General features: G+C 46.6%; 1 protein-coding gene across 5 annotated transcripts in view; it reads right to left on the reverse strand.

Annotated features, from left to right (window-relative positions):
- The window catches only part of Dnah8 (dynein axonemal heavy chain 8), a 253,949-nt gene that overhangs the window by 210,057 nt on the left and 28,882 nt on the right, over positions 1 to 15,010 (reverse strand). For all 5 annotated transcript variants that reach the window (XM_031346761.1, XM_031346760.1, XM_031346759.1 and 2 more), the window contains 6 exons: positions 14,753 to 14,866; positions 14,439 to 14,546; positions 12,985 to 13,086; positions 8,220 to 8,366; positions 6,110 to 6,307; positions 1,578 to 1,654 (listed from right to left, as the gene is read on the reverse strand). In XM_031346761.1, the coding sequence (XP_031202621.1) occupies positions 1,578 to 1,654; positions 6,110 to 6,307; positions 8,220 to 8,366; positions 12,985 to 13,086; positions 14,439 to 14,546; positions 14,753 to 14,866 (746 nt within the window). The remainder of the gene's footprint in view (positions 1 to 1,577; positions 1,655 to 6,109; positions 6,308 to 8,219; positions 8,367 to 12,984; positions 13,087 to 14,438; positions 14,547 to 14,752; positions 14,867 to 15,010) is intronic.

Genomic DNA, 15,010 nt, shown 5'->3' on the forward strand with positions numbered 1-15,010 from the left:
GGCGGACATTACATGCTCGACTGTGCCAACCATTTTTTTCTGTCTATACCACTACATCTGTCCTAGTTTGCTTCTCTTGATGTGATAAACACCCAAAGAAACCTGGGGAGGAAAGGGGTTTCGGCTTCCAACTCTCGGGTCACCATCCCTATCAATTGCCTTTCTTATGCAGCCCAGATGCATCTGCCTAGGGATAGAACCACCCACAGTGGACTAAGCTGACTTATGTCAATAAGCAGTTAGGAAACATGCCCACAGACATGGCCACAGGCCAATCTGATGGAGGAAGTTCCTCAATTAATACTCCCTATTCCCAGATGTCTCCAGATCTGTGTTGAATTGACATCTAAAGTAAACTATGACAATATGCAATCATGTTCCTTGGAAATTCTTTCCCCATGTAAAATTAAACGTTGGCTATTCCCTCCCCAATAATAACTATGAAATTAAAATGAAGTATATTACACAGCCATTTGGGACTTTCTTATAAAAGACTTTTCTGTTATGGTTTTTTTAATTCAGTGGCACATCATGGCACACACTTGTCATCCCATTTGGGAAATGGAGACAGGAGGAGCAAGAGATTAAAGGTTTTCCTATGGCCAGCCTAGCTTATAGTGAGCCTGTCTCAAAAAAAAAAAAAATCTAAAATGGTATGAAAACCTATGTTCTTTGTTTCAAAAATCTATTTAGTGGTAAATGAAATGTTAATGTTCATAACTCTTAAGGTTTATGAAGGAAAGGTTTCCAGAACACCTAATTTGAAAATGGACAGAGATTTTGTGTGTGTGTGTGTGTGTGTGTGTGTGTGTGTGTGTGTGAACACAGGGGTGTTGTGTGAGGGTGCACAGATACATGTGTGTACAGGCAATATGCACATGTGTATGCATGTGTGGAGACCATAGTACAACCCTGGTGACATTCTTCAGGTGCCACCCAGCCTTTTTTTCTTTTTTTGAGACAGAGTCTCTTACTGTTCCTGAACTTACTGATTCAGCTAAACTGCATGGCCACTGACCCCAGCGATCCTCCTGTCTTTGCCTCCCCAGGAATGATGGGTTACAAGCATGCCCTACCCTGCCTGGCTTTCTTCCTCCTCCTCCCCCCTCCTACTCCCTCTCCTTCTCCTCTTCTTCTCCCTCCTCCTCTCCCTCCTCTTCCTTTCCCTCTTCCTCCTCCTCTCCCTCCTCTCCTCTTCCTTCTCTTCTCCCTCCTCCTCTTCTCCCTTCTCCTCCTCTCTCTCCTCCTCTTCTTCCTCCTTCTCTCCTTCCTCCTCCTCCTCCTCTTCCTCCTCCTCTCCCTTTTCCCCCTCTTCCTCCTCTCCCTCCTTCTCTTCTTCCTCCTCCTCATCCTCCTCCTCCTCTTCCTTCTCTTCCTTCTCTTCTTCCTCCTCTTCCTTCTCCTCATCTTCTTCCTTCTCTTCCTCCTCTTCTTCCTCCTCCTCCTCCTCTTCTTTTTACTGAAACTGAAGTCAGGTCCTTCCCATTGCAAGGCAGGACTCTTACCACACAAGCTACCTGAAACCGTGCTTTCAGAAGAACCAACCCCCCCCCCCCTTCAGCCTCTGTAATAAATACCTCTGAAGCAGCTGCAAAGCCTGCTGGGAGGACAAGATCTTTCCAAAGGTAGTGTTCATAAACGCCTGTATCTGAACCTGAAACAGAGCATTAACATTCAAGTTACATTTACATGAAGGAGTCCAGCTTTGTTTCACAATTAACGACGTTCCTAAAGTCCCAAACCTACCTACCACCTAAGTGCCTAGTGGTGCTTGCGGCCTAGTCTGCTGTGGTGGCCACAAGCCATGTGGCTACTGAACGAAGCATCACCCCCTTAGAAGTGAGATGTAGGTGAATATAAAATACGCACTCCATCTTAACGACTTCGTACCAACTCCCCTACCCCCCACCTCCACCTCCACACCCATGGAGGGTATACACAAACTACTTCCTTCATGGCTTAGAAATTAATGGCCTGTGAAAATTAATATTCCGAATAGACTGGACTAAACACAGTATAGTATCAAAATTAATTTCAGCCTCTTTTTTTGTCCACTCATGCAGCTGCCAGAAAGATGGAAGTCACTTGGGTGGTTTTGCCCATGCATCTCCTGGTTGGATATTCTAACTGAGAGAATGTATGGAAGGGGAAAGGTTCCCTTGCTAAGGGCTCTTCTTTGGGATGCTAATTTCTAAGCACGTCGCTGAGACAGCGGATTGACATTACAAACAGAAGATATGAGCTGCCCATACTACTGCCCTGGGGAACACCATTGCTGGGGCTCAGTAGGAACGGGAGGCAGGAAATGTTCCTCCCAAGGCTCCCATGATCCCTGGCAATGAGCTTCAAGCTCTTGGCTCTGAAAGACAGAAATCGCTCTCTCCTGATTCTTTTTGCCACGTGGACTGTTTCAGTATTGGCGGTCCAACGGATCACACCCACAGGTTAGTCAGACACTGGAAATGGAAGGAAAGCCAAAGTACTGACAGTACAGTCAAATTATCTAGCAATAACTATCAAAGGGCTTACAGGAGCTGGGTTTGACAGAACACACTACAACCCTAGCACACAGGAGACAGACGCAGGAAAATGAAAAATCTGAGGCCAGCCTGTGCCATGCACAGAGACTCTGTCTCTCAAAAACTGAAGGGCTGGGATGTAGCTCAGTGGTACAGTGCCTGCCTAGCTGGAACCAATCACCTGTCCTCAAAAAAAAAAAAAAAAAAAAAAAAAAAAAAAAAAGAAAAGAAAAAGAAAGGAAAATCATACGGCCACTATCTTTATTGGAAGCTAAAATTTACATCTTTCATAATATATATCTTCATTAATAAATCATAAAGTTTTCAGAGAGCAAAATTTTTAATTCCTGTTGTCATGAATATTTAATTCCCAATGTATTTCAGGAATAAATTCTATCCAGCCCAACTAGCCAAAATGAACAGTAATAATGGGAATATATCTTGATATCAGAGCATAATTTTCAAAAAGTGGAAGGGAAATGAAAAGTAAGTTAACTTATCAGGCCTGATGATGTGGGTCTATGATCTCAGTTGCTCTGTAGGCTGATGTAAAAAGATCACTAGTTCAAAGACGGTCTCGCCCATAGAGGGAGTTCAAGGCCAGCCTCGGCAGCTTAATGAGACCCCATGTCAAAATGAGAAGCAAGAAAAGGATGAGGGATGCAGTTCAGTGCAAAGAGCACTTGCCAACACACATGGGACCAAGTAACACACACAAAACAATAGCAACAACAAAACAATGATTTAGAAAGACAGACAGGCCAGGCGGCGGTGGTGCACGCCTTTAATCCCAGCGCTTGGGAAGCAAAGGCAGGCCGATTTCTGAGTTCGAGGCCAGCCTGGTCTACAGAGTGAGTTCCAGGACAGCTAGGGCTAAACAGAGAAACCCTGTCTTGAAAAAAAAAAAGAAAAGAAAAGAAAGAAAGAAACAAGAGTTTCAAAAATTGGGAAAAGAAGGCCAGTGGGAAATCACCAGGTAAACCTTATACCAATGTACAAAGACCCTTTGGATGTGTGCTTATTCATGCATGTCTTTTACTGGATATACTCATTTTCCATGAAAATATAGTGTCCAAGAAAGGACACACAATACGAAAGAGTCAACAGCTTAGCTCTGCCAAGACACCGTAGGCTATTCCTTCATAATAATTCCTGCTTCACGTAAGGTCTGTCAGATGGTTCTGGGCCAGAAGGCGGAAGACGGGGGCTCCAACATTTTGAGGAATGGGGCTGTCCAGGCAGTCAGCCGTCTCAACAGTGTCTGAAGCTATGCTTTTGTGTTTCCCGTGGATTCAGGAAATATTTAATTCGTTCTCAGATCTCTGATGGGCTTGAAGACTGGTTACAGCCTCATAATCAAACTTAAGTGGTTTGAGGAAGATGATCCAGATCTGAAAGGATGGTTTTCAGATGGTAATACAAGCGAAAGTCAGAGCGTAATTCAAATACAAAATTGTAAACTCTTTAAGTTAGGGTAAATGTTAGAGTAATGTGCCTAAACTGACAAAACCGACGGACTGGATTTTATTAGTATATATCGTATCTTACAGTTTACACAACTGTTATTACTGTGTTCAATGTATATATGAGAGAAAAAGACCTTTTTAATGGACAAAAAGAGTAAAATGTTATGGATTTCTTTATTGCTTATGTTATGTTAATTGGTTTCCCAAATTCCATGGGAATTCGCACATCTGCATGTAAGACACTGCGGGTCCCTGCCCCCAGTTGGCTCTAATTCATAAATAAGATGGCTGGAGGGCAATGACTGGGCAGGGAGACATAGGCAGGACTTTAGATTTTTCCCGGGCAAGGGAAGAAGGATTTAGGATTGCTATGCGAGGGAAGCTAGAGGACCAGGCTTGAGAACTGCAGGAGAGAAAGCATACAGCCATGTAAGAGTCCGGGGAAGAGCAGCCCAGGAGCCCCTCCCCCAACTGGGTCTGGAGTAGCAAAGGTAGAATAGAGAGTTTTGTAAGTAATAATTCAGGAGTATTGGAGGGAAGGCATTAGCAATGTGGAAGTTTGGGAGTGGCCCAGCTATTGAGCTGCTTAGGGCATATTAAAAATGAGGCTGTGTGTGTGTGTGTGTGTGTGTGTGTGTGTGTGTGTTTCATTTGAGAATCTAGAGTATTTTGCCAGGTGGCAAGGAATGCACACTGCCACCACCGCGGGGCAACATGAATAGTTGATATATTGAATAGTGATTATTTACTACAACGATGTAGAAAAGATCCTTCAGACTGTGCTTATTCATGCATGCCTTTTACTGGATATACTCATTTTTCATTAAAAAAAGAAAAGAAAAGATGAGAAGCCAGAAAAAATGATACGGTCAGCAACGCACTGAGGTCGCAAGCATGAAGATATGAGTTCAGAGCCCATGGTTGGCATGAAAAGGGCCCCTACAGACTCATAGGGAGTGAAATTAGTGGAGATGAGGCCTTGGAGTGGGTGTGGCCTTGTTTGAGTGGGCGTGGCCTCATTGTGGTGGGTGTGGCCTCATTGTGGTGGGTGTGGCCTTGTTGTGGTGGGTGTGGCCTTGTTGGAGGAAGTGTGTTACTGGGGGTGGGCACTGAGATTTTAGAAGCTAAAGCCAGGCCCAGTGTCAGGGTCTCTTCCTGCTGCCTGTGGACCCAGATGTAGAGCCCTCAGCTCCTTCTCCAGCACCATGTCTGCCTGCATGCTGCGATGACTCCCACCACAATGATAATGAACTAAACCTCTGAACCTGTAACCCAGTCCCCAATTAAATGTTTTCTTTGAGAGGAGTAGCTGTGTTCATGGTGTCTCTTCAAAGCAGTCGAAACGCTAACTGAAACAGGTCCCCAGAATCTTCATAAAAAAGCAAAAGCAAAAAACAAACACAAAAACAAAAAAAAATTGTATGTACCTACATTCTCAGCAATGACACAAGAGGATCAATCACTGGAAGTTTGTGATGAAATTCCAGGCCAACGACAGGCGCTATCTTAGATAAAAGGTAGAAGACTCCTGCGGTTGTCCCCTGGCCTTCCCACCTTGCACATAAATACCCCCCCCCACACACACAACTGAACTCATGACCATAGGCTTCCATGTACACGTGTGCACACATACACATAAAGGTAGAAAATGCTTTATAGGTTGCTTTAAAAAAAATTACTCACCCTACAAATTTCTTAAAGCAACATGGAACAGGAATAAAATAAATAGAAATACATGTGGCTGGAGAGATGGTTCAGCAGTTGAGAGCCCTGGCTGCTCTTGTAGAAGACCTAAGTTCCATTCTCAGGACCCATGTGGTGGCTCACAACTGTAACTTCAGTTCCAGGACATCTGGTGCCCTATTCTGGCTGCTGAGGTGCCAGGCATAAACACGTGGTGTACACACATACGTGCAGACAAAAGACCAAATAAAAGGAAATGAAAACCTTTTTTGAAAAAGATCAATGCAGAAGCATCGCTCTACATGGACCTTTGTAATAACCGTACCAAGCAGAGCCATCCCCTATGCATCGCTCTATATGGACCTTTGGTAAGAACCATACCAAGCAGAGCCATCCCCTATGCTTTGGTTTTTATGAATACAAGTTCGTGTAGCGACTGACCTCTAAAATATTGATTTTCGACATAAACTCCGTGAAGTCTGTGTCAAATTCTGTTCTTCGTGGATCCAGGATGTCATATTGGTTCTTCTTGATCCCCTGATAGATGTTTTTAAACTTTATCCCCAAAATATCGATTCCTTCGATTGTAGAGTTGCTCAAGGCTGAGTATGTTTGCACAATGGTTATCATCTCTGTAATCTTCAAAACGAAACGTTACATGGTTAGAAATGAGCTCTCAGGCCCCTTCTCTGGACCGGGCTCCTGTGTGGAATGTTGCAGCTATTTTGGAACGTGGTTGAGACATTAGGAGATGGGGCTAGGTAGGAGGAGGCCTCTGAGGCTGTGCCTGGGAGGGCTATTCAAGGGGAAACTTCTAGTTTCTTTGGAAAGTCAGTTATAGCAAATGAGGTTTTGCTGGGCCACACAGGTGAAAGGATGGTTTGCTGGAACAGACAAAGGAAAGATCAAGGGGGGGTCGGGGGGGGCGGGCCACGGTGGGTGGTGCCATCCCTGGGTTAGTAGTTCTGGGGCCGGCGAGATGGCTCAGCGGGTTAGAGCACTGACTGCTCTTCCGAAGGTCCTGAGTTCGGAGTGGTGGCTCACAACCACCCATAATGAGATCTGACGCCCTCTTCTGGTGCGTCTGAAGACAGCTGCAGTGAATTATGCTGGAGCCAGCGGGCCTGAGCGAGCTGGGCCTGAGCGAGCGGGACCAGAGCGAGCGGGGCCAGAGCGAGCGGGGCCAGAGCGAGCTGGGCCAGAGCGAGCTGGGCCCGCAGAGGTCCTGAGTTCAATTCCCAGCAACCACACACATGATGGCTCATGGCCATCTGTACAGCTACAGTGTAATCATACACATAAAATAAATAAATAATAAATAAGAAAGAAAGAAAAGAAAGAAAGCTGAGCCAGGCAGGGGTGGCGCATGCCTTTAATCCCAGCACTTGGGAGGCAGAGGCAGGCAGATTTCTGAGTTCAAGGACAGCCTGGTCTACAGAGTGAGTTTCAGGACAGCCAGGGCTACACAGAGAAACCCTGTCTCGAAAATAAATAAATAAATAAATAAAAATAAATAAAAAATAAAAAAATAAAGTGAGCTGAGCAAGCCAGGGTGGAGCAATCTAGTCAGCAACACCTCCATGGCCTCTGCACCAGTTCCCGCCTCCAGGTTCCTGTCCTGTGTGAGTTCCAGTCCTGACTTCCTCTGGTGATGAGACGGTGTGAGCTGAATTAACCCTTTCCTCCCTGACTTGCTTCTTGGTCGTGATGTTTTGTACAGGAATAGAAACCCTGACTAAAGACACGCTCCAAAGACTGACACCTAGGTGGCTTCCCTACAGCACTCTAAACAATACCATTCCTCCTCAGTCAGTCCTAATGACTGAGTCAGAGATGTAGCCATCTGCCCGGCAAAGGCTTCCTCTACACACTGTTCAGACTGTGCATGGGGGAGGGGGGGAGAGAGAGAGAAAAAGAGAGACAGGGAGAGAGGGAGACAGAGAGGCAGAGAGAGAGGGAGAGACAGAGACAGAGAGAAACAGAAAGAGAGAGGGAGGGAGGGAGGGAGGGAGAGAGAGAGAGACAGAGAAACAGAGAGAGAGACAGAGAGACAGAGACAGAGAGACAGAGAGAGAAACAGAGAGACAGAGAGAGAAACAGAGAGAGAGAGAGGGAGAGACAGAGACAGAGAGACAGAGGCAGAGAGAGAGAGAGAGAGAGAGAGAGAGAGAGATCGAGCAAACAGGCCTCAGACGCTGCCTGCTTATGGGGCCCACGAGCCACACACATTTTCCCAGGTTGATATTGCAGTCGAGAGCAGAAGCCTTCGAGTTCAAGATCTTTCTGTGCCACAAGAATTGAGGTCTTGGGAGAGGTGAAACTCTGCAATAGCCTTGTGCAGATGCGAGGCACTAGCCCCGAATGAGAGAAGATACCAGCTTAAATAGATGCTGTGGTATCTGAGTAACCTGGTTGGATCAATAACAGGAGGAGGCTTTGAGTCAATGATCCCTAGCCACACTACCTGGAACCCTCCCCCCCCCCCCAAATAACCAGTACCCTGTGGTTCGGGGTGGGGGGGGGGGGCGTCCTGTGACTGCAGAATGCTTACCTTCTCCAGTCTCTTACAGAAGGCTTCAAATTTTCCAAATATGTACATTTCTGAAACCTCAAAAGACTTCTCCCCCGAGGACTCTAGAATCTGCTTCCTGGTTTTGTGAAAGGACGCCTGGTATTCCTTGAAGAGAAATATGCAGTCCTACAGGAGAAAAAAAACAAAAAACAAAAAAAACAGTCAGGCAGGGTGATGGGTGACCAGTTTATGATAGGCTGACCATGCCAGCCCCATCACACAAAGGTTGGTGCTGTTAACAAATGTTCGTGTCCTCTCTCTCTCTCTCTCTCTATATATATATATATGTTATATATATATTATATATATTAAGAAATATGAACAACAGCATGTTTTTTTGTTTTTTGTGGTTTTATTTTTTTATTAGATATTTTCTTTATTTACATTTCAAATGTCATCCCCTTTCCTGGTTTCCCCTCTGAAAACTCCCTATCTCCTCCCCCTCCCCCTGATCACCAACCCACCCACTCCCACTTCCTGGCCCTGGCATTCCCCTACACTGGGGTATCGAGCCTTCACAGGACCAAGAGCCTCTCCTCCCATTGGTGACCGACAAGGCCATCCTCTGCTACATGTACGGCTGGAGTCATAGGTCCCACCATGTGTACTCTTTGGTTGGTGATTTAGTCCCGGGGAGCTCTGGGGATACTGGTTAGTTCATATTGCTGTTCCTCCTATGGGGCTGCAAACCCCTTTCAGCTCTTCGGGTCCTTTCTCTAGCTCCTCCATTGGGGACCCTGTGCTCAGGCCAATGGCTGGCTGAGAGCATTCACCTCTATATTTGTCAGGCACTGGACAATATCTGGTTTTAAATGTTTATTTTAAACTTTATTATAAAAAATATCGAACTGGTGAGATGGCTCAGCGGGCAAGAGCACTGACTGCTCTTCCAAAGGTCTTGAGTTCAAATCCCAGCAAACACATGGTGTCTTACAACCATCCATAATGAAATCTGACACCCTTCTGGTGGTCCAAAGACAGCTACAGTACTCATTTATAATAATGAATAAATCTTTTTTAAAAAAAATCACACACCCTTACACACAAATTGTGCACCAAAATTATCCAGACTAGAGGGTGCCTGGTCTTTGCTGTTGAAATGGGCAAGTTCATGAAACCAGGGAAAGTAGTGCTGGTCCTGGCTGGACGCTACTCCGGACCCAAAGCCGTCATCATGAAGAACACTGATGATGGCGCATCAGACCACCTTACAGCCATGTCCTGATGGCTGGAATTGACCGCTATCCCCGAAAAGCGACAGCTGCTGTGAGCAAGAAGGGAATGGCTAAGCGGTCAGAGATCAAGTCCTTTGTGAAAGTTTATAACTACAACCACCTCCTGCCCACAAGGTACTCTGTGGATATCCCCCTGGACAAGACTGTTGCCAACAAGGATGTATTCAGAGATCCAGCTTTGAAACACAAAGCCAGGCGGGAGCCCAGGGTCAAGTTTGGGAAGTGATACACAAATGGTTTTTCCAGAAGCTTCGCTTTTGGATATATTTTTGTTTTCGTCATTAAAAATTAAATAAATAAATAAATAAATAAAAATTATCCAGACTAAAAGTTATCAATGAGCTTGGATGTAGTCAGAATAGCCATTCAGAAAACACAGCTTTTTGAATAGACAATCCAGTTCTGTCTCTCTTACCTCACCACTTCCCCTTAACTCTCCCTGAATTGAAGTACGGTGTCAGCTTTGGTTCTATACTCCCATGGATAATTAAGCGGAACTACCGTGCTGTTAAGTTACTGTCTTAATTATTTGTGTTTGCACTTGTAGACTCAACCTGGGTCAGAGGCGCTTTTGCGGTGGGCAGCAGTCAATGGAGAGTCAATGCGTTTGGGTTTCTTGATAAGCCCAGTTATGTTATGTGAACACGTGTTTTAGTGTGGGGTAAGAGGCCGCTTCACGGCCAGTGATTATGATTTCCCTCGTGCCCTGGCAGGGGGCTGGTTTCTGCCAACTGCAGGTAGTTTAATTCTGGGACCCTGGAGAGGGTATAAATCCCAGAGCCCTGAGGCGAGCAGAAGGCATGAAGGAGAAAGATGAAAGGAGGAGGAGGAGAGGGAGGAGGGGAAGAGGGGAGGAGAGAAGGGAGGAGCAGGGAAAGGAGGAGGAGGGGAAGAGGGGAGGAAGAGGGGAGGAGAGAAGGGAGGAGCAGGGAAAGGAGGAAGAGGGGAAGAGGGGAGGAAGAGGGGAGGAGAGAAGGGAGGAGCAGGGAAAGGAGGAGGAGGGGAGGAAGGGATGGGAGAGGAGGAGAGGGAGGAAGAGAGGGAAGAGGAGAGGGAGGAGGAGGGGAAGAGGAGAGGAGGAGAGGGAGCAGGAAAGGGAGGAGGGGAAGAGGGGAGGAAGAGGAAAAAGGAGGAGGGGAGGGAGGAGGAGGGGAGGGAGGAGGAGAGGGAAGAGGAGGAGAGGGAGGAGGAAAGAGGAGAGGGAGGAGGAAAGAGGAGAGGGAGGAGGGAGAGGAGGAGGCTTCTGCCCCCCCCATGCCCCGATGGCCCCCATGCCCCATGCTCCGAGTAACTGTTGTCAAGTGTTCACAAGAAAAGAAAAGTTAGAGAGAGTTGTCTAAGGAGGTCTATGCCCACTTTCTCCTCTGACCTTTCTCCCCTACCTAGTGCTGAGGAGTTGAAAGGGAGGTAGAGCTACGAGAACCCCAATAACATAGCCCCCCACCCCCAAACAGTGCCTACAGATGTCGACTGCCCAGAATGTTGACCATGAGAGACTGGGTGCTCAGCACTCAAGGGGACACCTATCAACAGCCCCTCCCAACCGAGGCTCGGGAACATCGGTGAGGAGGAGGAGGCAGAAGGAAGGATGTCTGCGCTGAGGGAGGGTTTGGAGGGCTGTGACAGGCTGTTTCTGGACATGACATGGCTGTTGTGTTTACTCCCGGGCAGCTGCGGTTCCCTGCGTAGGATCTGCACAAGATCAAGCCAGCTGAAAGTCAGGCATGGACGGGGAGGGTGAGCTCCAGCAGGGTGAGCTCCCACCTCCCACCTCTTACCGAGGAGCTACCGGGGGATGTCCTTCTTTCAGAAGGCTGTGGCCACACAAGTGGGACTCTCAGCTTGGGGGACAGCCTCACACCAGTGTGTTAAATGGACTTAGTAGGTCATTAAAGAAAAAACAATAACAAAAAAAAAAAACAAACAATTAGTTGGGAGAAGATAACTGTTACGGTTTGTCTAGGCTCAGCCCAGGGAGTGGCACCATTAGGAGGTGTGGCTTTGTTGGAGTGGGTGTGGCCCTGTTGGAGTGGGTGTGTCCCTGTGGGTGGGGCTTTAATACCCTCACCCTAGCTGCCTGGAAGCCAGTCTTCCACTAGCAGCCTCCAGATAAAGATGTAGAACTCTCAGCTCCTCCTGCACCATGCCTGCCTGGATGCTGCCATGTCCTCGCCTTGATGATAATGGACTGAACCTCTGAACCTGTAAGCCAGCCCCAATGAAATGTTGTCCTTTACAAGAATTACTGTGGTCATGGTGTCTCTCCCCAGCAATAGAACACTGACTAAGACATTCAGTGTTTCTTGGCTGTCCTTGCCCTCAGTACTGGCTCTGGAGCACTTCTGATTTTGGGGGTTTTTTTTGTTTTTTTCTTGCTCACTCTGGCACTCCGAGTGTTCACCGGCTCAGCTCTTGTCCCTTCTGATAAATGATCTTGTCCTTGCAGGTGCAGTTTCTTTTATGGTTTGTTGTTTTGTTTTGTTTTTGTCTCCACCGTTTAGGTGTAGTCTCTGGACACATTTCAAAGCTTCTTCCAAATGCTTGTGCTCTGCGTCGGGGCTTTCATGTCTCCCTGAAGGTGGCTCCCTGTTGCATGAGGCCCCGGAGGGAGGGCTCGTTCTTCTGTAAGTTACTGAGAGATGCTTTGTTTGATGGTTCTTTCCTTTGTCGGTTAGTGCTCTTGAACCCAGGAAAAGAAATCCTGTGTTTCTCAGGACTGACGACGTGAATGTAGGCGGGAGAGGAGATGCCTACAACCTCGATGGATAACGGCAGATGAGTCCTCCCAACAATTTTTCCCTTCGCCCATCCGTTTCTTCACCTTTTGTTACTGTTGTTTGAGAAGGGAGTCCCATGTAGCCCCGGGTGGCCTCAAACTCCCCGCGTAGCCAAGGTTGACCTTGAATTCCCAATGTTCCCATCCCTACCACCCCACTCCACCTCTACAGGACAGGGATGTGCCTCTGTGCCTCTTTTATGGGCTGCCAGAGAGGGGGCCCAGAGGTTCACACAGGCTTAGCAAGCTTTCTACCAATCCAGTTAAATCCTTAGCCCCAGCTTCCGGTTTTCCTTCTGTAATCTGAGCACAGATTCTTCTGAGGGCGGGGCAGGGGAAGGGGCATCTGTCCCAGGTCTCTTCACGCTGCCAGCCAGAGCCCACTTTAGTTAGCTTTCCCAATACTCCCCCTACTTTAACCTGCTCCTCTCATTGTAACATATAAAATTCTTTGTTACTTTTAATTGGGGGGGGGGGGGGGGAGGAGAAGGGGGATTGCGCATGCGTGCAGGCGCCTACAATGCCAAAGGCTTCGGATCCTCACAGGACTCTACCACTGAGCCATCTCTCTGGCCCCAGCAGAGTGAAGTAGCCGTGACAATCCTCTTTTATATTCCCACACTACTCCACGACCACTTCAAAGGGAACATGCTTTCATGGATGAACAAAGGGGAACGAGATTGAGCTGCCAGGTGAGAGCTTTGATTTAGGAAAATGAACCGCTTTTACAAACCTGGATCTTTTTTAGTACGGCTGGTGTTTCCTGGTCCCACACATGGTTTGTTCCACCATCAGTAATGTATGCTTTACAGGCTGTTACCATCTGATTTGTCACCTAAAATAAAGGTAGGTACAAAGTGGCTGTGGGTAAACGGCATTTAAAAGCATAATACATATGATAAATTATTTTTTGGAGTACATAAATCACAAAATTAAAAACAACGAACGAAACACAAATCCAATCAAAATAAAGAAAACCAAAATAAATAAATAAATAAATAAATAAATAAATAAATAAATAAATCCCAGCACTTGGGAGGCAGAGGCAGGCGGATTTCTGAGTTCCAGGCCAGCCTGGTCTACAGAGTGAGTTCCAGGATAGCCAAGGCTATACGGAGAAACCATGTCTTAAAAAAACAAAAAAAGGGCTGGTGAGATGGCTCAGTGGGTAAGAGCACTGACTGCTCTTCCGAAGGTCCTGAGTTCAAATCCCAGCAACCACATGGTGGCTCACAGCCATCTGTAATGAAATCTGACCCCTTTTCTGGTGGGTCTGAAGTAAGCTACAGTGTACTTATTTATAATAATAAATAAATCTTTAAAAAATTGTTTTAAAAAAATAAATAAATAAAAAGAAAGAAAGAAAAAAAAATAAAGAAAACCCAAAACATTTACCTACTGCAATTAGGTCACTGTCCCTGGGGTCATGAGTCCCAAAGACAAGCACATTTTCTATTTATCTAGTACACTTCCATTTAGGTCCTGACCTAGTCCAAAGTAATGAATGACAGCCACTTAAAAATGGTTAGCGGAGAGGGCTAGAGAGATGGCTCAGAAGTTAAGAGCACTGGCTGTTCTTCCAAAGGACCCAGGTTCAAGTCTCAGTACCCACATGGTGGCTCACAACTGTCTGCACCTCCAGTTCCAGGATCCAACATCCTCACTAAGGCATACATTCAGGCAAAATGCAAATGCACATTAAAAAAATAAAATTTAAAAAAAAAAGGAAAAAAGTGGTTGAGTGAGGGACTATAGATCAATGGTGGAATGCTTGCTCAGCATGCTCATGGCCTTGGGTTCTATCACTTAAAACAGGTGAACTGGTGCAGGTCTATATAATCCCAGCACTCAAGAGGTAGAGGCAGGGGGATCAGAGGTTCAAGGTCATCTGTCCTCTGCTGTAAGAAAAGAATTTGAGGCCATCTGGGAAATGTGGGTCCTTGGCACAGAGAGAGAGAGAGAGAGAAAGAGAGAGAGAGAGAGAGCGTGCTTGCCTCACAAGCCAGGCTACCTGAGTTCAATCCAAGGAACAAATAAAGGTAGAAGGACAAAACAGACCCTACAAAGCTGTCCCCTGACCTCTGCAAGCTGCTGTAGCACAAATGTGCCCTGCTACATAAACATCATACATGTACATGATGATGATGATGGTGGTAGTGGTGGTGGTGGTGATGAAGAAACGCTCACCTTGATGAATAATGACGTCATCCTCTCTGATGTATTATAATACCTCGACACGCTGTGAATCATTCTGATGGCGTTAATCAAGTTCTGGATTCCGTGTGCCATGGAAACCTAACATCGAGACGCAGGAAGTAAATTCCGTCAAACAACGTTATCCCGGTTTGCCTCCAACTGCTGCGATCACACGCCAACGCCAAATGCTTTGATTGTGCAAGTTAACTTTAGGAACCACACGTCTTAGTTTTCTGAACTCTGAGCCGCCCCCCCCCCCCCCCCCCCCCAGACCCTAGAAACCCCACCTTGAGGAGCTTGCTCACCAGGTCGTAGTTATAGAGGGGCTGACATACTTTCTCCAGGGTGTACAGATAGCGCACGTTATCCTTGGATTCATTTGCGGTGTCGGTGATTCGAGCATCCAAATCCCGCCAGTTCTAAGGAAGCAAAACGGGCGTTAAGAATCCAGGCATCAACCCAAACATCTCCGTGCGCTTCAATTTAGTCACGGAACTCGCGCTGTTTTCCCTGAACAAGCAGACACTGAAAAGAATGTCAAAGTCTGGTTGCTGTCTTTTTTT

The sequence above is a fragment of the Mastomys coucha genome, unplaced genomic scaffold (assembly GCF_008632895.1).
Source record: "Mastomys coucha isolate ucsf_1 unplaced genomic scaffold, UCSF_Mcou_1 pScaffold3, whole genome shotgun sequence".
In the NCBI taxonomy this organism is placed as follows: domain Eukaryota; kingdom Metazoa; phylum Chordata; class Mammalia; order Rodentia; family Muridae; genus Mastomys; species Mastomys coucha.